This window comes from Bidens hawaiensis, unplaced genomic scaffold (assembly GCF_021521415.1).
Source record: "Bidens hawaiensis isolate Kalapana, Puna unplaced genomic scaffold, B.hawaiensis_p1.1 tig00007139_1, whole genome shotgun sequence".
Classification (NCBI taxonomy): Eukaryota; Viridiplantae; Streptophyta; class Magnoliopsida; order Asterales; family Asteraceae; genus Bidens; species Bidens hawaiensis.
In genome coordinates, this window is record NW_027491492.1 from 1,015,790 (window position 1) to 1,041,669 (window position 25,880).

At 34.9% G+C, this 25,880-nt stretch overlaps 2 protein-coding genes and 2 pseudogenes across 6 annotated transcripts; 2 read left to right on the forward strand and 2 right to left on the reverse strand.

Annotated features, from left to right (window-relative positions):
* The first annotated feature begins 2,480 nt into the window (after nucleotides 1–2,480).
* Nucleotides 2,481–6,200, forward strand: LOC143634697 (zinc finger BED domain-containing protein DAYSLEEPER pseudogene; annotated as a pseudogene). 2 transcript variants are annotated; one of them, XR_013153904.1, is made up of 2 exons: nucleotides 2,481–2,590; nucleotides 4,021–6,200. The product of XR_013153904.1 is annotated as a zinc finger BED domain-containing protein DAYSLEEPER pseudogene, transcript variant X1 (transcript). The 2 variants fall into 2 exon arrangements; XR_013153905.1 differs by lacking the exon at nucleotides 2,481–2,590 and adding an exon at nucleotides 3,512–3,828 and having other exon boundaries at nucleotides 3,927–6,200.
* Nucleotides 6,201–6,595: 395 nt separating this feature from the next.
* LOC143634698 (putative galactinol--sucrose galactosyltransferase 6) lies at nucleotides 6,596–10,271 on the reverse strand. Of its 2 annotated transcripts, none has more exons than XM_077102719.1 (4): nucleotides 10,075–10,271; nucleotides 7,758–9,073; nucleotides 7,477–7,686; nucleotides 6,596–7,385 (listed from the first exon to the last, which is right to left on the reverse strand). In XM_077102719.1, the coding sequence occupies exons 1-4, from the start codon at nucleotides 10,234–10,236 to the stop codon at nucleotides 6,650–6,652; spliced, it is 2,424 nt and encodes an 807-aa protein (XP_076958834.1). In that variant the 5' UTR covers nucleotides 10,237–10,271; the 3' UTR covers nucleotides 6,596–6,649. The 2 variants fall into 2 exon arrangements, with proteins under 2 accessions (XP_076958834.1, XP_076958835.1); XM_077102720.1 differs by having other exon boundaries at nucleotides 7,758–9,146; nucleotides 10,075–10,227.
* Nucleotides 10,272–12,734: 2,463 nt separating this feature from the next.
* LOC143634699 (uncharacterized) lies at nucleotides 12,735–21,238 on the forward strand. The gene is made up of 6 exons (XM_077102721.1): nucleotides 12,735–13,070; nucleotides 18,719–18,805; nucleotides 18,931–19,059; nucleotides 19,155–19,241; nucleotides 19,315–19,386; nucleotides 19,470–21,238. The coding sequence occupies exons 1-6, from the start codon at nucleotides 12,933–12,935 to the stop codon at nucleotides 21,231–21,233; spliced, it is 2,277 nt and encodes a 758-aa protein (XP_076958836.1). The 5' UTR covers nucleotides 12,735–12,932; the 3' UTR covers nucleotides 21,234–21,238.
* Nucleotides 21,239–23,869: 2,631 nt separating this feature from the next.
* LOC143634700 (uncharacterized) lies at nucleotides 23,870–25,772 on the reverse strand (annotated as a pseudogene). Its single transcript, XR_013153906.1, has 2 exons — nucleotides 24,796–25,772; nucleotides 23,870–24,093 (listed from the first exon to the last, which is right to left on the reverse strand). The product of XR_013153906.1 is annotated as an uncharacterized LOC143634700 (transcript).
* Between the last annotated feature and the right edge of the window lie 108 nt (nucleotides 25,773–25,880).

Consider the following 25,880-nt stretch of genomic DNA (forward strand, 5'->3'; position numbering starts at 1 on the left):
AAGATATGTATTTTCCCTTTTTAGTCTCAAATTGTTTTCTTTTTGTTATGCTTTTATGCAATAAGTATAGTCAAAAAGCTAGGTTTAAAACTATGGATCATGAGCATATAGGGTCCAACATCTTGATATAATTTTTTTGGCCACAAAGATAAAGATGGAAGGATGGAGAAATGAGATTGGACACCAATTACTTTTTGGTGTTGGAATGACAAGAAAGAGTGAGTGTGGAAGTTTTGCTAAAAAAAAAACTAAATTATTGCAAGAATATAAAATGAATAAATTTAAATATATCGTTTGTTTTTCTCTATAATTAGTTAATATTTATTAAAAGTTTTAAAATTCTTACATGAAATGCCTATGTGTATTTGTAATTGTGCATGTAAACCATTTAACTAATTTGTTCATGTTTTTTTAAATGTTTACCTTTGCAGGAAATTTACCAACACATTACACATGATAAACTTCCTACACGTAGCCTATATATGTGTAGGTTTTATAATAGGGTAAACTGTGGTTTTCGTTCATGTGGTTTGTCTAAATATGCAGTTTTAGTTTAATAGTTTTAAATTTATGATTTTCGTCCATGTGGTTTCATTTCACTTGCAATTAAACCCGACCCAATAACCCCGTTAAGTCTAGTAGTTAAACTCATCAGTGTGCCCTTACGTTAGGGGCAATTTTGTTTTCTTCCAAATACGCCCCAACCCCTTACGTGAAGGGAGAATTATGACTGGGGATTATTTGGGGAGAAAAAAAGATAAATCCGCCCCTCACATGAGGGGCACGTCGATGGGTTTAATGACAAGGCTTAACAGGGTTTGTGATGTCGGGTTTAATTGCATGTGAAATGAAACCACATAGACAAAAATTGCAAATTTGAAACTATTGGACTAAAACCGTAGATTTAGACAAACAACAGGGATGAAAATCACAGTTTACTTAAAATATTATATAAATTTTGTATATGTATTTATTTACAATGTTACATATATTTTTCTTGTATTTACAAAGTTTGAATTATATTTTCACGTGGTTGGTTATTAAAAGGTTGGGACCTATTTCCACAATATAACTCATTACATTCTTATAATTGTGGGTGCAACAAGTAGCCATAATTTAACCATATCCTTGTATTAAAGGAGTTTATGAGCCTTTGAAAAATACTGATTTTTAGCCTTTTTTTTTAAATTAGAAGATACTTAGAATACTAGGGGTGTTAATTTATGAACAATACAAAAATATAAAACTTTTGGGTTCAATATAAACAGTTTGAGTCAGTTTCAAGTCATACCTGCGAACATATGTAGCCAAACAACTTATGTTCGTGCTGATAGGCTCGTTGGTTGACCCGATCAACAGATTGGTTTTCTTGAACACTTTTTATGTGTATTTTATACCAATTTAAAAAGTAAAATAAAAATAAAATTAATATGCAAAAATGAAAAAAATAACGATATTCAGGTTAAACGAGTCCTATACGTGTCAAACCCGTGAAATTCTCTATCCAATTGTGATATTAAATTGGAACATACTTTGTAGAAATTAAATAAACTAAGAGAAAAAGTAGTTATATATAAACAAAAGACACAAGATGTGGTTTCAACTTTGAAGTTGTTGGTGGAGACAGGGCTCTTCAAAAAGTTTGTGGTTTGGTCGAAGCTCGCTTGATAAAAACTCTAAAAAGTTGAATCTAAACGAGCTAGCTTGACTCGGCTCGTGGTTCAGTCTTTGCTCGGCTCATTGGCTCGTTTAGATTAAACTCTAAATTTTAATACATGTAATGATAATAATAATAATAATAATAATAATAATAATAATAATAATAATAATAATAATAGCATATCATAATAAGAAAAAACAAAAATAACACATATATTATACCACTCGATCTTCAAAACATTATAAAAAATTAATAATAAAAACAATAATGTTCTAAATTCTCCATTTTATAGACTTTATATAAAAAAAAGTTAAAATCATATTTTTGTCTTTTATATATCAATATCTATATAAAAACAAACAAATAAATATTTTTTTAAAAACAATGAAAAAAAGTAAACAAGCCAAACTTAAGCTAGCTCACTTAAGTTAAAGTTCGAGCCCGAGCTCACCCTGACTTAGTGGTGAGCTTGGGATGTACCGAAAAATCCCGATCCTCAAATTTGAAATATTTGGTACCGTTACCGTACCTGTACCAAATAACTCAAAACTTGGTACCGATATTGATATCAATCGGTACCGATATAAAAAACGATCATCCCTACCTGGCTCGACTCGATTACAACCCTAGGTAAAAGATAAGACAAGTAAAATATTTTTCTTTCACAAATTTGAGCAAGTAGGGACCAACCCCAACTAAACCCAAGTACCCAACCCTAATAATAATAAAACAAGTGGTGGGCTGCCTCCGCCTATTACACACGCTACCTACATATACAAATTTATTGGATCTCATCGTTTTCTCCTTATAATAATTATTATTCATTCCAATAGTCCAGTTTCAAGCCCAGTCCGATCCGCCTTCTCCAACCAAGCTCGCTTCTTTCTGGATCACGGTTACAGGCTTCATCACCTTCAGCTCTTTCTTACGGTATATATACTTAATAAATTATTATTATTATTTCTTATTATTAATATTAGAAACCCTAACCCTAATTGGAATTTTGTGATTCGTCTTTCGTTTCAATTGACTTGATTAAGTTATGTAATTGAATTGTGGGAGTGTTGATTATTGTTTATTGATTGTAACTCTTGTTGGGTCTTCGTCAATTTTGACGATTTGTTTTCGATCCCCAATTTGGACGATTCTGATGATGAAACCCTAGATCTGGTTAAATTGATTGTTTTTTTAATTGATTGAGTTTTAAGATCGTAAGGTGACTCATAGGGATGAGAAAAAACAGAACTTTAATCGGAAACTTGGAATGAATTTACGTAACTGATCGATTATGATTAAGTGAATATGATTAACCGACTATTCGGTAATGGTTATGATAACTTTTGGTCTAAAGCTGACTCGTAGGAGTGAGCGAAACCGGACTGCGAATAAAAATTGAAACTTTCATTGAAAATATTAACCGTTACTGTCGAAAGCAATTGATTATGGTTAAGCGAATATGATTAAGCGAATATTTGGTTATGGTTACGATAATTTTTTGTTTAATTGAGTATTAAGATCACAAGCTGACTTGTATGAGTGAACAAAACCGAACTGCAACTGAAAATCGAATGGTTAACTGAAAAAAGTTAACCTTAACCGACAAAACCGATTGGTTACGGTTAAGTGAATACGCATCTAAAAGTCGAATCTTTAACCGAAAAAATTAACCATAACCGACAAAACCGATCAGTTATGGTTAAGTGAATATGATTAAGTTAACCAATCATTCGGTTCTGGTTACGATAATTTTTTGGCTAGGAGTATTAAGATTACAAGCTGACTAAGGAGTGAGCATAACCGACCTGCAACTAAAAACTGAACCTTTAACCGAAAAATCTAACCATAACCGAGAAAGTTGATTGGTTATGGTTAAATGAATATGATTAACCAACTATTTGGATATTGTTACGATGATTTTTTTGTTTAATTGAATATTAAGATCACAATCACAAGCTGGCTCATAGGAGTGAGTGTAACTGACCCACAACTAAATAATCAAACCTTTAACCGAAAAAAATAACCTAACCGGCACAACCAATCGGTTATGGTTAAGTGAATATGATTAACCGACCAGTTGGTTATGGTTACGATAATGTTTTGTCTAATTGAATTTTAAGATCACAAGCTGGGAGTGAGCGAAACCGGACCACAAACCGAAAAAATTAACCGTAACCAACAAAACCAATCAGTTAGGTTAGATAAATATGATTAACCGACCATTTGGTTATGGTTACGGTCAGTGACTTGTAAATTTGTGAATCTACAGACTTTTGATTATTAGGTTTTTTTATTGATTTGTTAAATGTGTTATAAACTTACAAAGTTATAATCTTTTAAATTTATTTGTACTTATGAACCAGGTGATCTTGTTAGTGACACATGGAGACTGATCCAACTGAAAGTAATGCATTGGTTAGCATAGATATGCAGCCGGAGTATTTGGACACACAAATGAATGATGTAGACGTAGACGTTGAAGTAGACGCGCAACCTTTGAAACGCAGAAAGAAGAAATCGATCGTGTGGGAATATTTCACGATCGAGAATGTCGGTGAGAGAGTTAGAAGAGCGTGTTGTAAACAGTGCAATCAGTCATTTGCATACAGCACGGGTTCCAAAGTTGCAGGAACGAGTCATTTAAAGCGCCACATTGCTAAAGGCGGTTGTGCTGTTGTTCTTCGCAACAACGACACGGTAACCCCCAAAAAGGGCCCCACCAATGGCACTACTCCCAAAAGACGGTACAAAAGCCCGACTGTCAGTTACTCTGTGTTTAACCCCGACTCGTGTCGCCAAGAAATGGCTCGAATGATCATACTTCACGACTACCCACTTCACATGGTTGAACACGCCGGGTTCACGGCATTTGTGCATAACTTGCAGCCCAATTTCAACATGGTTAACTTTAACACGGTCCAAGGCGACTGTGTAGCAACTTATCTTAGAGAAAAACAAACCATTCACAAACTGATTGAATCAATGCCGGGTCGGGTTTGTTTAAGTCTAGACCTCTGGAACTCACACCACACAACGGGGTACGTTTTTGTAACGGGCCAATTCATTGACAGTGACTGGAAACTACACAAAAAGTTATTAAACGTCGTGATGGAACCGTATCCCGAGTCTGATTCTGCTTTCAGCCACGCTGTATCCGATTGTTTGTCGGATTGGAATCTGGAGGGAAAGTTATTCACACTTATTATAAACCAGCCGGTTAGTGAGAGCGGGCTTACCAGTCTTAGAAATTTGCTTTCCGAGAAGAGCCCGAGCATCCTTAATGGTCAGTTACTGCTTACAAGTTGTTTTGCTAGATCTTTAACAGGTATTGCACAAGAGGCGTTAAATGCGGTTCAAGAAACGGTTAAAAAGATCAGAGACTGTGTGAAGTATGTGAAAACATCTGAATCGGTGGAGGAGAAATTTCTTGCGTTAAAGCAACAGCTTCAAGTAATGAGTGCTAAAACGTTAGTACTCGATGATCAAACACAATGGAACACGACTTATGAAATGTTGTTAGCAGCTTTAGAGTTGAAAGAAGTGTTTTCTTGTTTAGATACTTTAGATCCTGATTACAATGAAGCGTTAAGTGTTAAAGAATGGAAAGTTATAGAGAATCTTTGCACGTATCTGAAGCTGCTTTATAATACCGCGAGTCTGCTGACATCTGCAAGTGTTCCGACCGCTAATACGTTTTTTCACGAAGCGTGGAAGCTTCAGTTAGAGCTATCGCGTGCATCCACAAGTGAAGATAATGAAATTAAGGCCTTGACGAAACCGATGCTGGAAAGTTTTGATAAATATTGGAAAAACAGTTGTTTGGTTTTAGCGATTGCGGTCGTTATGGACCCGCGGTTTAAAATGAAGTTGGTTGATTTTAGTTTTACAAAGATTTATGGGGATGAAGCTGCAAGTTATATTAAAGTTGTGGATGAAGGTGTTCATGAGCTTTTTCTGGAATATGTGGCGCTTCCGTTGCCACTTACACCTGCTTTTGTTGAACATGTGAACGGTGGTGCGAGTGAACCAAAAGCAGACGGTTCGGGTTCGGGTGGGGTAAGTAACGGGCTTGGGCTCGGGCTAACGGATTTTGATGTTTATATTATGGAGAGTACAAGTCAACAGTCGAAGTCGGAACTGGACCAGTATTTGGAAGAGTCGCTTTTGCCTCGGATTCATGAGTTTGATGTTATGGGATGGTGGAAGTTGAACAAGGTTAAGTACCCGACACTGTCGAAGATGGCTCATGATATATTGACTATTCCTGTCTCAACTGTTTCTCCCCGGTCGGTTTTTGACACGGGTGTGAATGAGATGGACAGTTATCGGGCCTCTTTGAGGCCTGAGACTGTTGAGGCACTTTTCTCTGCTAAGGATTGGATGCAGTTCCAACCGAATGAGAGCGTGGACCCGCTTGTGAAGATGGAGTTTCCGATTTAAGGTGGGAGTTTGGTGTTTGCTGGTTTCTTTTGGTTTGTTTAGGCTGTGTTAATTTATATTGTGCATGGTATGGTAATAATAACTTATTAGTAACTTTGGTTAATATGAATGTTTTTAGTTGTGTTTCTGGACATGTGAAAAGAGTTTAGATTTGTCAAGCTTAATAATTTTGTTCTCTTATTTTGACATGATGGTTATCTTGGTTTCGAAAAGCGCCCCCTTGGCGCAAAGTGAGTCGAACCCAGCTCATGCTTGTCTAAACTCAAGCTCAACGCGTTTAAGTTTCGAGAACTCGAGCTTGTTTTGAGCTTCATCTTTAATGCTCATGTTTGGCTTGTTTATTATTTGTTATTTATTTAGTTAATTTATTTATATACATTTATATATAATTGTATATTGTATATATAATAATTGTTATGTAACTATATGTTTAGTGAATCCGTTATTAAACTAGTAATAATGTTGTGCAGTTACAAGTATTAAGCTCAAAAATAAGAAATCAACTACATCGCTTCAATAACACAATCAATCTTCTATATCATACTAAATAACTCATAAATGAATCTTAATATCATGACACCGGTCCTCCTCGGGCATACGACTCAAGTTTACGACCACCAGCCCGGATTCTGAATCATATACCGACTCAACCTCACTTGACCCAACCGTGCACCTTTTGGGCTTAGTCTTCGAATATGCACCGAACCGTCCGCACCCCTTAACCATCATAGACACAATCACCGAACCACCTTCAACCGTGTACTCTAGCCCATCAATCGCCCCACCAGAATTAAACATGTCAATAAGTCCTAACGGGCCAAAACTAAACTCGGAGCCCAAAACCATAACAGGTGTAACTGTAAAAATTTCATGCTCAAGAACATGTAACGAAACTGGAAGACTCGCACCGTGAGTTAAAACGATAACATCTTGCGTATGGTGACGGTACATCACGCAATCACCAGACCAATCGGGCCCCACTGCAGCATCAGCAATGAGGTGCACGTCATGGGCGTTGATGGCTCCGGTTACTGCGTCGGGTCGGGTTTCATGAAAGGTGTTTTTTCGCTCGTTGACGTTCCAAGCAGCCCCTTGACAGTTATAAACACCGATAACTCCAGTGTACTTGTTCATGTTCCATATTTTTAACAAACTAACACCGTCACGGGTCGGGTCAACAAACAGGCAATCCTTAGTGGGCCGACCCGGTAACCGGGCCCGAAGCACAGAACCATCTGGCAGCACAAGTTTCCTCAAAAGATCAAAGTTATGCTTCCCTGGAGCATCACTGCCAAAAAAATACAAATAAATAAATTATTCGTTTTGACTTCGGCCCGTTTTTGGGATGTTAACGGTTAACCAACCCGCAATATTATTACCTCACGTATATAGGACCACCACTGATGGCCCTAGCGGATGCATGGTACTCGGCTGCAGGATGAAGCGAATGGAACATATCCCAGTCAGGCTGCATAAACTCTCCAAGAAACACGCTGTTATAAGCCACGGCTGCAATATGGATCGTGTGCGATACGGGATCACGAGGGTAGAAATCGTCAGAAGCCCGAACCACCGCAGTTTGTTGAGAACTAATTAAAAATAAGATCTATAAGTACTCAAATATATATTACATATGTACAAATAAAGTGTTGATATTTACCAGTAAAGGGCATCTGTATTATGGCTCATACACGCAATGCACCCGGTATCGGGAAAATTTCGAGCAATAGATGCATCAAGAGCTTGATGATACTGTTGCGTTAGTGCTACCCGACCACCTAACCCGGACCCCAGCGTCTCCAATATACATTGAACATCGACTTTGACTCCATCAACACCGGCTGCAGCCAGGTACCCGTGTAAATTGTCATAAAACTTGAACACATTTTTCGGGTTCATTAACCCCAATCCTTGTGTCACCAACATATCGGTTTTCCACACGGGATCATTTGATATAACCCCTTTCGACGCGTTTGGATATTTCATCAACGACCCGTATTCCTCCATACCCTCCGCCCCGGGGCGGACCCCACCCCAATACCCGACAATCGCGTGCCACACGTACACGTATTTTAAATCATATGTATTTTTCGCTATGTTTACTATGTTCTTGATCCCGAGTGTCGGGTCATTCTCATTTTGGAACTTTTCGTTTTCTTTAATCCCCGTTAGCCTCATCAACGGCTGCGATTCTTCGGACTCGGTAATCTTTTTATCGTCCGATCCAACGGACTGCCACCCGTCATCGATGATCACAAACTTCGCGGGGGTCCCACCGTCTGCTAAACTTTTTAACCCCGACTCGACCCCTTCTTGAGTCACGTCTTGGTAAAACGCGTCCCACGTGCACCACCCGAAATAATCAACAATCCCGGGAAGCTTTTTATCTTCCCGCTGCTTGAACGCCTTCAGATGCAGTTTAACTCTGTTAACTGCATCCGTGATTGTACTAAAGGGGTCTGTTCCCACACCAACGTAAACCACGTGCGTAAAAACAGACCCTTTAGTGTCGAGATCACCACTCTCGACACAAACCATGACCTCGTCTCCCGTATTATTTCCCTGGAGACAAGCTCGAAACGACCCGTCAATTAACGGAAAAAAAACAATATAAAGCTTCTCACTTTCTCCAACTGTTTCCATTAATAAAAACTGTGTTTCATTTGGTACTTCACTTCCTTTATCTCCCATTTTCTGGGCCATCCACCATAACTTAAACCGAAAACAAGCCATGAACCGGACATCGTGAAGCTGCCCAAGCGACACCACATGCCGACTACTTTCTTCCTCAAAAACCGCACCGATAAAAGCCCCGTCCTGGCCTGATTCTGAACCCGATGAAGTTACAACCTTTTCCGACACGTTGGTTAATATTGTTTGGTCCTTAACCATTAACCGCCTGCCCGAAATTTGAACTACCGGACCGATTGTCATTTTATTCACTTCTTTGATATTATCCAATACTGACTCTCTGTTCTGTGATCAATAAAGTCAACTGTGTTAATCTGACTGCAAACAGGGTCGTCTCCGAGATTTCGGGTGCCACAGACTGTTATATATATATATAAATTCAAATATCTAGTCATAAAAAAGGCCTTGTATACATACAAAATGGGCTCATCAGTTGTCACTAAATGTAAATATATATATGTATATTTAAAAAAAATAGCCGTTCTCGATAACAGGCCCTCAGCGTCGGCCAGGGGCGGATTTGCCTGTAAACGAACAGAACGTTCAGTGTAATGTTCGTGAAACGTTCGGTGGGAAGTTCTTTTGTGTTCGTTTTATTAATAAACTAACAAACATGAACAAAAGTTTGTGTTCATTTAACTGAAGGAACGAACATGAACACATGTTTCCTTCGTTCATTTATGTTTGTAAACGTTTGTTAATGCTCGTTCATTTATGCACGTTTACGCATTAATAGAAAAGAATTAAATATTATTTATATTTTACAAATTATATCACCCTAATATGTTTTATACTTGTTCATTTATGTTCGTTTACGTATGTTCATATATATTTGTTTATCTTTGTTAAATTATGTTCATTTATGTTCATGAATTGTACGTTTATATTTTAAATCAACGAAAATAAACAAACACGTTTATTTTTTAAACGAACGAACATGAACACAAACATTTGTCCGATAAGCATTCGTATAAACTTAATTGAACGAACACGAACATACCCTTGTTTGTGTTCATTCGATTCGTTTACAGGCCTCGGTGTGGACCTTTTTGTAATATTTGTGGGCCAGCTGCCCTTTAAAAAAAATTAGTGTTATTTAAACACAAAAATCCCGATCGGCCCCTTAAAATTATGTTTAAGCCCTGTATCGCCCCTCATTAAAATAAATCATGGGCCCGCCACTAGAGCCGTCAGCCAGCCCGAATACCCTCCGGGCCGGGCTTGAGTCTACAAATTTTGGTTTAATGATTGGAAAAACAACTGGACTTAATGGAAATAAAATGTACCTGATTAGAAGATGAAATGGAAGTAATATTAATATTATATTTTGAAGAATTGAGAGTGAATTTGGTGAATGATGGGATTAAAAGTGGGATGAAACGATTATTATTTATAAGGTGGGATGATGAAGTGTGATTGAATAACAAGTTGTGTGTTTGTATCGCCATTGTTTGAAGATTTTTAGCAGCTTTTTATTATTATTATTATTAATAATAATAATGCTATTGTTGTTGTTATTATTATATTATCTGTCTTGTAGGATCTGAGTTGTTAATGTTGCCAAATGCCAATTGCTATATGTTTTTTATGTGTGGCCCTTGTGGTTCTAGTATTTGTTGCGTTACCCCCCCTGTGTTTTGTTTTGTTTTGTTTTCTTGTGTAAAAGTAGTTAGAAAACATTAATGTCATGTTCTGGAAGTTATATGAACATCTTTTATACCTGAGATATTGGTTTTAAATAATTCTAATCATTTCGTATTACTAAATAATAGTCTCAGTTTCTTTCTTGTTTGATGGCAGTTTCAATAAAGGTGCATTGTTTATAACGATCAACAACTAACTGAGGACTAACTCAGTTAGTTGCAGATCGTCGGAAAAACGTTTTTGGCCGGAAAACTCACACTTTTTGCTGGAACAACTAACTCACCACCAACCAACAAACCACCATCACTTGAGTGCCACCAACTGATTCCGACGGTGGTTCTAGGGTTCCGGCAACCTAAAAAACTGGGGCTTTTACTAAAAAACATACCTAAAGGTCCGATCAAAGGTTACAAAGATGTATGAGACAAAAACGTTGAGTTTTCCAGGAAAAAAACCAAAAACGTTTTTTTGGCAACCCGCAACTAACGGAGTTAGTCCTTCGTTAGTCGCGGGCCATAATGATCATTGTACCTTTAGCTGGAACTGCCACAAGACAAGAGTGAAATTATGAGTGTTATTTACCAATAAGATATAGTTGAGATAATTTAAAACCAATATTCTTTCATATTTGCAGTGTATGGTTCATTACTCATCTAGGGGGGATTTCGTTTGGTACGAAGATGATCTAAAAATAAGTAGACTCTTATATGAATAGCTAAATAAAGGCAAAAATTCTAGAAGAAAGTTTAACGTGAAGCAAACATAGCTTTTAATCCGTTTGAATTATCGGAGTTGTAAGGTATGAAGTTTCCTTTTAACTTAAAATTATTTTCTCTAATCTTATAGTATTAGTTTTATTTTGATTTTTAGTTTCAAAACACATGAACATGGATGTTATTAATTCACACATTTTATTAACGGAATGATTTGATTTCCCCAACATAAAATTTTAAAATTTTCAAGATTTGACGTTATCAAATTTAAAGAGCGGGTGTTCATTCGTTTCTAGTCGTCTCGTAGTTAATATTGTGTCATTTCATTAATAATTTATGTGTCCTTGTTTCTTATTTTGAATAAACAAAAAAAGAGAACATATAAGTAAGAGTGTAATTAGTTAAACCATAACAATAGTAAGCAACCAACTATAATAAATTTATAATAACAAAAAAAACTAGAAAATCACATATATTAATTAATGTGAGTATTTTTGTTAACAAAAACTCAAGGGACTATGTGGGACTTAACCAAACCATAAGGGGGTAATGTACAGTCTTTTATGATAACGTGCAAGAAATTGTTTAGATAATTTTGACACGTTGGATCTACGTTTAAGCCAATCCACAAACTCGTTTATACAAATATGAAATATCTCCAATCTAAGATTCATAATCTATTTGGACTTTAGTTCCCAAAATATAACATTTAACAACCATTTTATGAAGTTTTTATGTATAGTAATTTACTTTCTATAGAAAAAATAAACTAATGATCATACATGTTTATGATTTAATGCTTACAATATACTTTTTTAGTACAATAATTACGTATTTTATATTTTGTTATTTATCGGACAACGTTGTATTAATAAAAGCAGAAGAAAACATAGACTTAAAAGTGAGTGCTATAAGTTATTGGTTTAGATACACGTTTGATAATGAACAAATATGTAAATTTGGTGATTAGCAGAGTTGAAAGTCGTGGAAACTATCTTTGTTTGAGACAAGTTCATGTCACATGGTATGTGAGCAAGTAGGCAAAAGTCACTAGATGTAGAACATGTTAGGTTTAAACTTGAGGTATATCTAATTAAGAGAAATAATGATGGTTCTGGTGAAGGTCGTTTAAGAAAATGATAGTAAGTGATGAATATCGTATGCAATACGAGATTTGTAGATCAAGCTAGTATTGGTCACATACAAATTACAATAAGGGAGCTAATATTTAAATGTTTCACATGCTCATGAAAATACTATTCAATCTTTAATTTGTAATAAGCTAAGTTAGGAAGGGGATATATGTAAAAATCTCTTTTATAAAATATCTCATGCTCATGAAAATACTATCGTTTTTGATTGATGGTTAGTGAGCATGATTGATATTTTATTGGTGTTTTCCCTTTGGTATATATAGGTAAGCTCAATATACAAGCTGCCTATATTGCTTGTCATATATTTATGCTTTACTTTCTTGAAAATGGTATGAATGACACAATTCAAAATGAAATCCTACCACCATCGAACCACATCAACGGCCTCAGTACAAGTCGGTTATAGAGTCACGTCATTTTAGCCTCTCACTCAGTCCCAACTCAACTCACTAGATTCTCTCTCTCTAAACCCCCAAAATCAGGTGTTTAATTATTTCTAGGGCTTCATTTATTCAATCCATCAATTACTAATTATTTATAATTATAATCTCTCAGATGCAATTATAATATTTGAACCGAGCACGAAGGCTAGGGTTTGGTTTTTATACGTTACGAACTGATTGGATTAGTGGAATGGAGTCCGATGGCGAGGTGATTAGTGTTACGCAAACCCTAGCGAAGGAGGCGTATGTCTGTTTTCAGCTAGTCAAGTATGCTGACTGCCTTCGGGTTTTGAATCGGATCCTGGAGCACAAACCGGATGATCCCAAGGTCAGTTTGCTTAATTCAGTTATACAGTTGTACAATTATGCTCTGTGTAGTGTTGTTTTGATTCATGATGTGATGATAAGTTTTGTGTTTGCAATTGGAATGATAATAATAATAATAATAATGTGAGTGATTGATTCAAGTCATCTGTGAATTCAGTTAGGGAAGTATGATTGGAAGGTGAATTCGCTTATACGGTTATATTCTGTGTGGTGGTGTTTTAATTCATGATATGATGATAAGTTTTTGTGATTGAAACTGGAACATTTAAATGCGTATTGTAAGTAATAAGAATAATAATAATAATGTGAGTGATTGATTCAAGTAATCTGTGAAGTCAGTTAGGCAAGTGTGATAGGAAGGTGAATTCATGTATACGGTTATACTCTCTGTGTGGTAGTGTTTTAATACATGATATGATGATAAGCTTTGTGATTGAAACCGGAACATTTAAATGCGTATTGTAGGTAATAATAATATTAATAATAACGTGAGTGATTGATTGAAGTAATCTGTGAATTCAGTTAGGGAAGTGTGATCGGAAGGTGACTTCGCTGATATGGTTATATTCTGTGTGGTAGTGTTTTAATTCATGATATGATGATAAGTTTTGTGATTGAAACCGGAACAGTTAAATGCGTATTGTAGCTAATAATAATAATGTGAGTGATTAATAATTTGTGAATGTTTTGCAGTTTGTACTGTATGGAATTGTTATTTCATTACGGCTTTCTATAAAGCTATTATTATTATTATTAGTATTAATTAGGGAAAGCGGACGTATACTGGTCCACAGTTGAGGTGTACTTTGTAGCTGAAGAAAGAACACTCATGTAGAGGTTTTGTTGTCGTGATTACGTTTATGGTTTTGATCAGATAGTTAATTTAGGGGGTGCTTGGGATTCCTTATTTTACCTCCTTATAACTTTTTTCCCAAAATAATAAGTAGCCTAAAATAAGCAATCTCAAACACCCCCTTAAGTTACTTTGTGGGATAGCTCAGCTGTTCTTCACTTTAGATGTTTTGGTGTTCATTAGTGTTTGAAAATTTTCACAAAAGGGTATGTTTGGTTGTGCAAATCCTTGGTAAATAGTTGTTAGTAGGGAATTTGGTGAATGTGAGGCCAGTTTTAGTAATATGACGATGGATAAACTGGACTTGAAAGATAAGCACGCAATAGTTTTTTGTTGAATTAAACCATCTGTCGTTACTTAATATGAAGTATAATATTTGATCACAAGAAAATGACGAGGTTGTTTCTTAGTTAGTTACTCCATGATAGGAGTTCTTGGAGATGTAGGATACAGGTTAAGGATTTTTAGGGAATGATACTTTTTTGTCATAGCTTTGTTACTAGGGCTTAGATTCTACTACTTCTTAGCTGGACTTTGCATGTGATTATCTTTATAAATTTGGTCTACATGTGTTTGCATTGTACTATGTTATACTTGCATTATTTGTTTGAGTTTTTTTTACCAAAACAGGGTGGGTGGAATAACTATTTACCAAAATGGGTATTTTCTTGAAAACTTGTTTTTCTCACTCTTAATCTTTTTGAATAAAAATAATTTTAATTTTAATAAAATGTTCTTTTAAAAAAGCTAAAAAAAATTTCTATTAAAAAAAATAAAACATACTGTCAGATCATAATATTTTATCAATAATAACAATAATAATAAATATAGCAATAATAATGTTTTTGGTTCTTCTATAAAAAGCATATGTAACTTTAAATAAAAGCTTTTTCTATAGAAATGTTTTTAATTTTTATAAATATCCTTTTTTATATACAAAAGTATTTTTATAAACGTTTTTGTTTTTAGTTTTTAAATTCATTCAATATATAACTTTTGAAAACGCTAAACATAGTTTAACAAAAAGTTCATCGCATTCAGTGATATGCTATAGTGAAAAAAAAACTACGATATTAAAAATGTTTACTATTTAATATTGTGTATTTCCAATATAAATTTTCAATTATGTATAATGTATTCTCAAAATAATTCTTCTTTTAGAACGGCATTTTCAAAATAACTAGCAAGATATAGCCGCTGATATAATAAAAAAGATATTGACACATGTTTTAAATTGATCAAGATAACCATAAAAACGTATATGGTATTGTTATTGTTCGGTCGGAATCAGTTTGGTTCATACGATACCAACACCCGTGTAGTTTACGATAAAAAAAACCATTGTTCACAATCAATATTTAAAATTTATGATAAACTCCATATTATGTTGATATTTTAACTTTTTTTCATGCAAAATAAAAAAGATAAGTAAATATCAGTATAATTAGAAAACGAATAAATTAGTTTGCAGATACTTTTATAAAATGAGTTAAAAAAACACTTAAAACAACTTTTGATAAAAAATACAATTATCCAACAAAATTTCTTTATTTAATTCAATAAAAATTACTTAGTTTTTAGATATAATACCCAATAAATTAGGAGTAAGAAAAAACAAGTTTTAAAGAAAATACCTATTTTAGTAAATATTTTTGAAATTACCCATTTTGGTAAATAACTATTCCACCCACCCTATTTTAGTAAAAAAACTCTTATTTGTTTTGGTGAGTTTGGGGCCTCTCTAGAAGCAGCCTATCTATCCTCATGGATAGAGGTAAGGTTTGCCTACATCCCACCTTCCCCATACCCTACCAATAGCTTTTTGCTATTTGTGGGATTTACTGGGTATAGTTGTTTTTTGGCACAAGACAATTTGATTACTATATAAATGTGACACTGTCTTTTTCCTTACTTTTATTGAGATTATGTATTGGTAGAATAGTCTTTTCTCTAGGGCTAATCTCTTTTGTATCACTATTACAATCCTAATACAGTTGCATATGTGTTTACGTTACATGGCTCGCAATTTAACTAATTCTATTCTTCCCTGGTAATGGTTTTTGTGTTAATTGACATATGCATATCAGGGAGTTTACATAACAACATGTGTAGTGTTCAGTTTTCACTCTTTTAAGTATGGAGAATGTAATTACTTAGTTGATTTAGTTTGATGATAAATCATCATATAATTGTCTTTTATGGATCTTAAGGAGTAGATAAGAATACAACTTTGATTCCCTTTATACCTGTACAAAATTTGAGTTTGAAACCTTCTAGGTTTGTTGGATGAGAATTACATCTATCTTTGGATGAGAACTTCTTTAGTGTATTTTACCTTTTTTTTTTTTGGAATGGATTGTATATTTTACTTGACCAATATCTATTTACTACTTCCTACATGTCTCGTTTCTCAGTCAGTGGCGCCCCATTGTCATGTATATTATCATCATATTATGTTATATAACACATCATAAGACGACATTGAATTCTGCTACATACATGTGCTTGTTTGTTCTTTAAATATTTTGCTTTGATTCAAGTAATTTGTGAATGTTTTGCAATTTGAACTGAATAGAATTTTTATTTCATTACTGCATTAAATTAATCTATTATTTTTCTACTTAATTGGGGAAAGTGGACTTATACTGTTGAGGTGTACTTTGTAGCTGAAGAATAGTTTTGTAGTCGTAATTACATTTACTTTGTTGGCTAGCTGTTCTTCACCTTGGATGTTTTGAGGTTTTGATGTTCATTAGTATTAGAAAACTGTTGTAAAAGGGGAATTCTTGATTGGTGAAAATTCTTGGTAAATAGGTGTTAGTGGGGACTTTGGTGAATGTAAGGCTAGGTTAATAATATGATGATGGATAAGTCGGACTTGAAAGATAAGAACACAATAGGTTTTGTGGAATTAAGGTATCTGTCGTTACCATTTGATCACAAAAAAAATGACGAGGTTGTTTCTTAGTTAATTACTCCATGATAGGAGTTCTTGGAGACGTAGGATAAAGGTTAATGATTTTTAGGGAATGACACTTTTGTGTTTTAGCTTTGTTACCGAGGCTTAGATTCTACTACTTCTTATCTGACTTTGCATGTGATTATCTTTTTGTATTTATGTTTGTATGTGTTTCACGATGTTGCATGTGTTTGGATTATACAATGTTACCCTTGCATTAGTTGTTTTGTTATTGGTACATGTTCGTGTGGATGTTTGTTTTTGGAGTTGGGTCTCTTTGGAAACAGCCTCTCTATCCTCATGAATAGAGGTAAGGTTTGTCTACATCCCACCCTCCCCATACCCTACCAGTAGCTTTTTGCTATATGTGGGATTTATAGGGTACGGTTGTTATTATTTGGCAAGAGACAATTTGATGACTATGTATGTGTGTTTATAGATGTGACACTGCCTTTTGTCTTTACTTTATTGAGATTATGTATTGGTAGTATAGTCTTTTCTCAGGGCTAATCTCTTTCGTGTCACTATTACAATCCAATACAGTTGCATATGTGTTTACGTTACATGGCTCACAATTTAACTAATACTATTCTTCCCTGGTAATGATTTTTGAGTTAATTGACATATGCCCATCAAGGAGTTTACATAACAATATGAGTAGTGTTCAGTTTTCACTCTTTTAAGTTAGGAGAATGAAATTACTTAGTTGATCTAGTTAACTAGTTTGATGATAAATCATCATATAAATGTTATTTATGGATCTTAAAGGGGAGTAGATAAGAATACAAGTTTGATTCCTTTTATACCTGTACAAAATTTGAGTTTAAAATCTTCTAGGTTTGTTGGATGAGAATTACATCTATCTTTGCATTGATATGTTAGGTGAACTTCTTTAGTGTATTTTACCTTTTTTTTTAATTTTGAAACGGATTGTGTAGTTTACTTGACCAATATCCTTTTACTACTTCCTACATGTCTCGTTTCTCAGTCAGTGGTGCCCTATTGTCATGCATATTATCATCATATTAAGTTCTATACCACATCATAAGACAACATTTAATTCTGCTACATACATGTGTACATGCTGCTTATTGAGTTTATATAACCATTGCTTGCGGTGATACGTTCTTGTTATATGATTTTCCAAGCTTTATCTTTATTTTTTTAACCTTGTAGTTTTGTAGTTAGAATTTAAACGCCTCTTTCATCATATTCCACCACCAAGTGTCTTAAGTTTGATGGCAGTTAATGGGACTTCTTGCATTGCATGCTGCCATGTCGTTCACATTTTATTAACTCCCTCTTTGATGATCATAGAGTCTTTATAATCATTTTGTTGCTAACATACTTAAATTGCTTGTTATTGGATACAGGATCAATTCTCACATTTTAAGCACTGCAAGATTTATGACTTGTTTTTCTTAATTCTTATTACCATAACCATAGTCATGAGTTTTTTTTATAAACCTTTAATATTTTTTCGTTCTTTTTATACTGGGAAATTTTCTAAGCGAAGCTTCTTTCATGACATTATCGTAAAAAAAATTTTAAGCATTAAAAATAAGTAACAGGGTAAAGGATGATGATGAACTATCGTTTATGAAAAAATATTTCTTGTCATTGTGAACTTAAACCATACATTATTTTAGTGTTGGTAACTACTTTTGATGGATGTTTCCTTTATACATACTTTGTAGAAAGAGGGATTTCTAAGCATGGTTATGTACTATATATAAGAGAAGAATATATGTACTTTTTTTTGTTTTCTATTCTTGCTCATTATTGGTTGTGCTTTTATGTATGTTTCTTTTATACATATTTCACTTTTTATTTGCAGGTTCTTCATAACATTGCTGTTGCTGAGAACTTTCAAGATGGATTTTCAAGTCCAAAGAGATTTTTGGAAGTGCTAGATAATCTTAAGGTATGCTTATTATTATCATTTTAAAACTTGGTACTCCATAAAACATCACAAATATTATTAGTGAAACTAGTATGTGATCAAATATATTAACAGTTTAATTGTTGACTTTTGTTTATTTGGTTAAGAGACGAAGTGAGAGGCTTGCTCCTTCAACTGGAGAAAACACAGAGGTGTTGAACAACGGAATCAAATCAGTGGAAAATAAGGGCATTGCAGCTGATGATTTTGATGTTTCTGTGGCAATGTTTAACACAGTATGTTATTCTTATTATGTTTGTTTTTGTTTTTCATATCCCTACATGTAATATTATCTTTTGTAATATAACTCTTCTATATTGTTTTTCTGTAGGCAGTCATTCTCTACCATCTGCACCAATATGAGAAGTGTTTCTCCATTTTGGAAAGATTATATCAAACTATTGCACGGATTGATGAGGTAAGCGATGAATTTATATTATTTGTCACATCATTTGATTTGTATGCTCGTAAGTTTTTTTGTTTTTCAACAGAGAGTGGCACATCATGTATGCCTCTTGTTACTGGATGTTTCTTTAATATGCCATCGTGCCTCAACAGCTGCTGTAAGTTTCTTTTAACCGACACTTTATATATACTATCATTCTTGTTACTAATAACTTATAAAAATATAACATTTTTATTACAGGACGTGATCAGTTACTTAGAAAAAGTAGGTGGCAATAATGTAATCAGTCAAGGTGATTCTGCAAACAACCCTCAACAACCAACAAATCTAGTGATGAAATCCACGTCAGCACCCAACAATGTAATGTCATCATCAGATCCAATCAACTCTGATCAAATTGTAACCACAAACGGGTCTGGAAGCCCTTTATCCCGAACTTTATCAGACGAATACGATAATTTCATAACAAAAATCAATGTCAGTGGGGTCCAAGAGCTAACAAGACCATCAAACGATCTGTCAAAAACTCAAACCGATGAATCGTTTATTTCAACACCCGATTTAAAACTGAAGGTGCATTTATACAAAGTTTGGATTCTCATCCTTACAAGAAACCTCAAAGCCGCTAAACGTGAAGTCAAAATGGCCATGAATATGGCACGTGGTAAAGATTATTCACTTGCGTTATTTTTAAAATCTCAGCTTGAGTACGCTAGAAATAACCACCGAAAAGCAATAAAACTTTTAATGGCATCAATAAGTCAAGCCGAATCCGAAACCGGAACCGGAACCTCAGCGATGTATTATAACAACCTCGGATGCATTTATTACCAACTTGGGAAATACCAGACTTCAGCCGTCTTTTTCTCCAAGGCACTTGGAAGCTCTTCACAAAGAAATGAGAAACCTATGAAGTTGTTGACTTTTTCACAGGATAAATCGGTTCTTTTTGCTTATAACTGCGGGCTTCTTTATTTAGCTAGTGGGAAACCTGTGCTTGCGATTCGATGCTTCCAACAGTCGGGTTCGGTTTTCTTTAAACGGTCTCTTTTGTGGCTTCGGATTGCCGAGTGTTGTATAATGTTTTCAGAAAAGAAAGCAGATATTGATGTTAAGATTATCGGTAACGGTAAATGGAGACAACTTGTTATTGAGTGTTGGAATTCACAGAGCCCGGTGCAGCTTGACCCGAATCTTTCACTCGGGTTTGCTAAAAGTTGTCTTCTAAACGCGCTACACTTATTGGAACTGAAACCAAACCCGAAAGTGGGTTCGGGTTCGGGTTCGGGTTTGGATCAGGTGAATTCAAATGGGGAAGCTAAAAGCGGAAATCCAAACCCTTTGTTACAGAGTTCGGTTAATGATTACGAGGGTCTTTGTGGGAAAGAGAACGGGATGATCTTGCAAGCCGTGCTTGCTGACCTGGCATTTGTTTACTTGGAGCTCAGGAATGCAGTCAAGGCATTGGCGACTGCCAGGTGTCTTTTGAGACTTCCGGGATGTTCTAGAGTGTACGTTTTTCTAGGAGACATTTATGCAGCGGAAGCTTACTGTCTGTTAAACCAGCCTAAACAAGCTTCTGAGATTTTGTCGGGTTATATTTTGGGGCAAAATGGTAATAATAATAATACTGAATTACCTTACAGCCAAGAGGATTGTGATATCTGGCAAACTAGGAAAACCGTGGATCTTGACGAGCCAAATTCCAAAAACGCCCCTACTTTGGACCAGCCGTTACCTCAAGGAGGAGGATTCGAGTCTTGGTTTTTGAAGCCGGAGGAGGCTCGTGGGGTTCTGTTGGCTAACATGGCAGCCATGGCAGCGGCTGAAGGAGACATGGAGCGGGCCCAGGAAGCTGTTACAGTGGCGTTAACGTTAATACCTAACAACCCAGAAGTTGTTTTAACTGCAACATACATTGATTTGGTTCGTGGGGACACTCAAGGTGCGGTTTTGAAGTTGAAACAATGCAGTCGTGTTAGATTTCTTCCCGGGACGTGGTGATGTTGGTTGGTGAATGGTGAGAAATCATAGGCAGGTGAAGATGATCCTTTGAAACTCAGGATTTGATTTGTAACATATATATATAGCTCAAAGTTAAGGGTAAAAAGGTCTTTTTCTTTGTTGACTATTTTTCGAGCAGATTTTTTAAAATCGTGTTGTTTTTTAGAGTTTCAGTGTTCATTGGATCGATATGAGACTTGTGGATGACTTTAGTTTGCCTTCAATAGATCTGAGATGTTGTGGTATTTTTCTTTATAGTAACTTGGTGTGGGTGGGTAGGTGTTTTTTTTTTTTTTTTTGTGGGGGGGGGGGGGGGGTTAAAGGTTTAAATAATCTCTTGTTTATAATCTATAAATACCCATTTCATTTGGGCTTGTGAATGCACTAGAAGTTCGATCAACTGTTCACAGCTCGCTCGGAAGTTGGTTTTTTTAATAAACGAATGAGCACATGAACACATGTTTCATTCGTGAACGTTCATTCATATATAGTCGTTTAGTTACGTTTTTTGTTTTTATGTTCATTTGGTTTATGTTCCCTTAACCCATTTAACTTTGTAGTTTTTATAGTTTTTAAACATAACATGTATTAGACTTCAATCGGTGTTTGTTTAGGTTTGTTCAATTTTGTTCGTTGGTGCTTGTACATTTTCTTAACGAATGAACATGAACAAAAAATATCCTTTCGTTTAACTATTCGTGTTTATATTCAGTTAAAAAGTTAAATGAACGTACATTAACATGTCTTATACATGTTAGTGCGGTTCATTTACCGATGATCTGTAACTATCCATTTTGAAGATAGATCACTTAAATGGCCCCAATCATTTGTATCATCATCATCATCATCTTTTTTTTTTCTCTGTTAAAACATGTTACCAGAAAACTTTTACCAATGGTCAGTTAACTAGATAAAAAGAACATAGCTTGTGTTGGAGGATTGACTTTAAAAAAAAATATAAAGATAACAAAGTAGAATATGGTTTTCTACTTTAGATTTTCTATGTAGAAATGATGCAGCCACATGTTTAGAATATAGTGTGATGACAAAGAATTGTCACGTGCATTCATATCCAAATGGTCCCTCTATTAGTCTATTTCGTTCTTCAACACAAAAGCTAACAAACAAACCCATTTACTACTCATTTTGAACTTTTACTACGTCTACTTGTGCAACTTCAAACCATGCAATAATTGTCAAATTGACAACATTATTATTTAGAACCAAATAGATATTCATATGTCATAACATATATTAAACACTTTAGAAGGTTATTAAATGTTAGAATATGGATATAAAAGTGAGACCAAGTGTATGGTTAGTGTAAATGTAATAAGGCTTTTCAAATAATAATAATAATAAAGTAAAAAGATTTTGATTTAAAGATAAAATATATGATTTATCACTATAACCATCAACTATCTAAATCACGTGCTGATTTATTTGGAAAGCTAGGAACAATATGCTTTTCAGCATAACACACCATTTCGAATCCAAAAATCATCGAGGAGATCTGGCCTCTTGGATTTTTATGGGTGAAATATAGATATCGAGGTTTATAGTTAGATTGGTCCCTCTAGTGTAATTTTGATATAGATTTTTACCAAATATTGTCGGTGTTTGTCTAATACAAGGATGATATATGTACTTCGAGTTTCTTGTTATAACTCGCTAGGAGCCAGAAATTTTCCTGGCCATACAGGAAAAATAAAATAAAATCTAAATCTTCAATCATATAGAATTATATTCAACCATTATTAGAACCCGTGAAATGAATATGACATGTGAACTAAGATGACCCGTGAAATGAACATGTACAAAATCCATGGGACCGTACACTGTGCAAGCATGTTGTGCATTTGGCTCATAACTTAATAAATCTTTTTATATTATCTCTATACCTAAAATCTGTATTAAAATAAAAAAATTTAATCTCGGTTATATATTTCTCATATACTTTTGGCTATTTTTTTTTGGAAAAATCCTTAAAATGATCATTTTGATCAAATACATGATTTCAAGACTAGACATTTGTTTTCAAAATCCTCAAAATGGCCACTTCAAAAACCGTCAGCCACCCGTTTTCATATGTCATCTGCCCGATTTATGATCCAATAAAATCCTCACACCTGTCAACAAGATTGGCCGATCCGGCCCTTCTTAAAAAAAATTTGGCCCGTCCAAGCTTTTATAAAATCTGACCTAATTAATTAAATTAATACAACGTCCATTATTCTCCAAATTCTCAATCCCAAGATCTAATCTAACAAAAGATCTGCATGTTTTTCCTAAATTTCCCTCACTTTCACTCTCTAAAATTATTATCTTCTTCTCTAAGGTTTCATAAAATTGGTCGGATTTTCTTAATAAACGGTCCAGTTTTTATAAAACCGTTGGATATGACCAATCTTGTTAACAGATGGAAGGAATTTATCAGATTACAAATTGGGCGGATGACAGATAAAAATGGACAAATGCTAGATGAAACTGACCGTCGACGATTTTTAAAGTGACCGTTTTGTAGATTTTCAAAACAAGAGGCTAGTCTTGGAATCACTTGTAAGATGTATGCTAGCTAAATAAAATAACCGTTAATAATTGTAAGATATTAACTAAATAAAACTGTCTACGAAAAGTCATTAACACGTAAATCATTAAATTTCTTGAATAATTAGTGCTCATATACGTCCTTACATCAACATAACAAACCATTCGTCGAATCAAACGCTTATGATCATTAATCATATTTGAAACTAAATCAAATAAACATTTATCAAAACAACAGAAAACTAATTTTCTTAAACATCCCAAACAAAAGAGTAGCTTCTTGAGTTCATCCATGTCTTCATCAATCCTGTCCCTGCAACAATGCATGGATATTGTTAATTAGTTGATGAGTTCAATTTAACTCATACAAAATATAGATTAAATTTTACTTAACTGTTTTGCAAATTAATATTTAATTGGCCTTCTGATTTAAAATTTTTAAAAACTAATCATATCATCATAAAGTAAAAAATTAAAATTAGTTACAATAACTTATAAAAGTCCACTCATAGCACATGTGAAAATTGTAATATGTGTAATTAAAAAAATACTCTCATATTTTACTACCAATATGAATAACATGATTTTGAGCCTACAATATATTTCATAAAATATTTTATTTTTATATATCTTGCCCCACCCTTGTGATGTGATGGTAAATGTGTTGGTGTTATCTAGCAAAGACTAGAGTTTAAAGCTCAGAAGAGACAAAAATGATGGAAAATAAAAATTAGCTGTTAAAAAATAGATGTGTTATTCATGCACCCTTTATAGGGTGTATATAGGGTTTAAATGTGTGTTAAAAGGGTGTGTGAATAACCAAAAAGGGTGTATGAATAACCATTGCCTAAAAAAAAGAAAAAAAGAACATATATCTTACCTAAATTTCATAAACTACTTAACTAAGATAACAAAGGAATAAAACACAAAAATAAATGCACAAACAAGAGAGAGAGAGAGAGAGAGAGAGTAATAATTAGCTAGGGTTAGGGTTTGCATGAACAAAGAGAGTTACCTAAATGGGATCTTGGAACTTAAACAGCACAAGTGTAACCAGGAGGTGGTGTTTTGCCACAAGTAACAAGCAACTGAAGAGCAAGTGGCAAGTAGATGTTGATATTCAAAAGCTTTAGCTTTAGGGTTGTACACAAGCAAACAGCAGCCTCAAGCTCAACTAACCCAGCAAGAATAGGGCAACATTGGTTCACCGCAGGGTCACCTAACCCAATATGAACCAACCCACCTAAAAGATCCACACAAGCTCCAAGCTTTAGTGCATCAATGGGGCAAGTAGCCGCGGGTGTTGGCACAAATGGTGATGGTGGGCATGGTGTTCCAGGTGGAACACCACCTGATGGTGGGTTGAGTACCGGTGGGAGGGTCACTGGTGGGAGGGTAATTGGTGGGAGGGTGATTGGTGGTTTGACGACTGGTGGAAGGGTTACTGGTGGGTTGACTACTGGTGGGAGTGTGATTGGTGGTTTGACGACTGGTGGGAGGGTTACTGGGGGGTTGACTACTGGTGGGAGTGTGATTGGTGGTTTGACGACTGGTGGGAGGGTTACTGGGGGGGTTGACTACTGGTGGGAGTGTGATTGGTGGTTTGACGACTGGTGGGAGGGTAATTGGTGGTTTGACTATTGGTGGGAGGGTAATTGGTGGTTTGACAACTGGTGGGTTGACAACTGGTGGGAGGGTAATTGGTGGTTTGACTACTGGTGGGAGGGTAATTGGTGGTTTGATGACTGGTGGTTTGACGACTGGTGGTCTTGTAATTGGTGGTTTGACGACTGGTGGACGAGTGATTGGTGGTTTGACAATGGGTGGATGGGTGGATGGTGGGTGGTGTTGAGGAGGTTGGCCACAATGACAATCAAGAGTGATGGGAGTGGCAGTGGAAATGAGGAACATGGAGATGAGAAGAAGAGCAGTGAGCTGATTCTTCTTAGAGTACTCCATTTTGAGCACTTGATGTGCAAGTGAGGTGAAGGAGGTGTTGTGTGGGAGTGTACTATTCTCACACCTTAGCTGGAATAATGAGGAATAATGCTCACATGATATATATATATCTAACTTTGATTTTGATTAAAGTTATTTTTG

What these genes read in the sequence shown, in the direction of transcription:
- LOC143634698 (XM_077102719.1), bottom strand. Translation starts at nt 10,236, where the DNA reads ATGGCGATACAAACACACAACTTGTTATTCAATCACACTTCATCATCC. An exon ending in CCATTTCATCTTCTAATCAG is followed by an intron (nt 9,074 to 10,074) that starts GTACATTTTATT and finishes TATTGATCACAG; the next exon opens with AACAGAGAGTCAGTATTGGA. An exon ending in GGTGGTCCTATATACGTGAG is followed by an intron (nt 7,386 to 7,476) that starts GTAATAATATTG and finishes TTTTTTTGGCAG; the next exon opens with TGATGCTCCAGGGAAGCATA.
- LOC143634699 (XM_077102721.1), top strand. Translation starts at nt 12,933, where the DNA reads ATGGAGTCCGATGGCGAGGTGATTAGTGTTACGCAAACCCTAGCGAAG. An exon ending in CTGTGGCAATGTTTAACACA is followed by an intron (nt 19,060 to 19,154) that starts GTATGTTATTCT and finishes GTTTTTCTGTAG; the next exon opens with GCAGTCATTCTCTACCATCT. An exon ending in CTATTGCACGGATTGATGAG is followed by an intron (nt 19,242 to 19,314) that starts GTAAGCGATGAA and finishes GTTTTTCAACAG; the next exon opens with AGAGTGGCACATCATGTATG.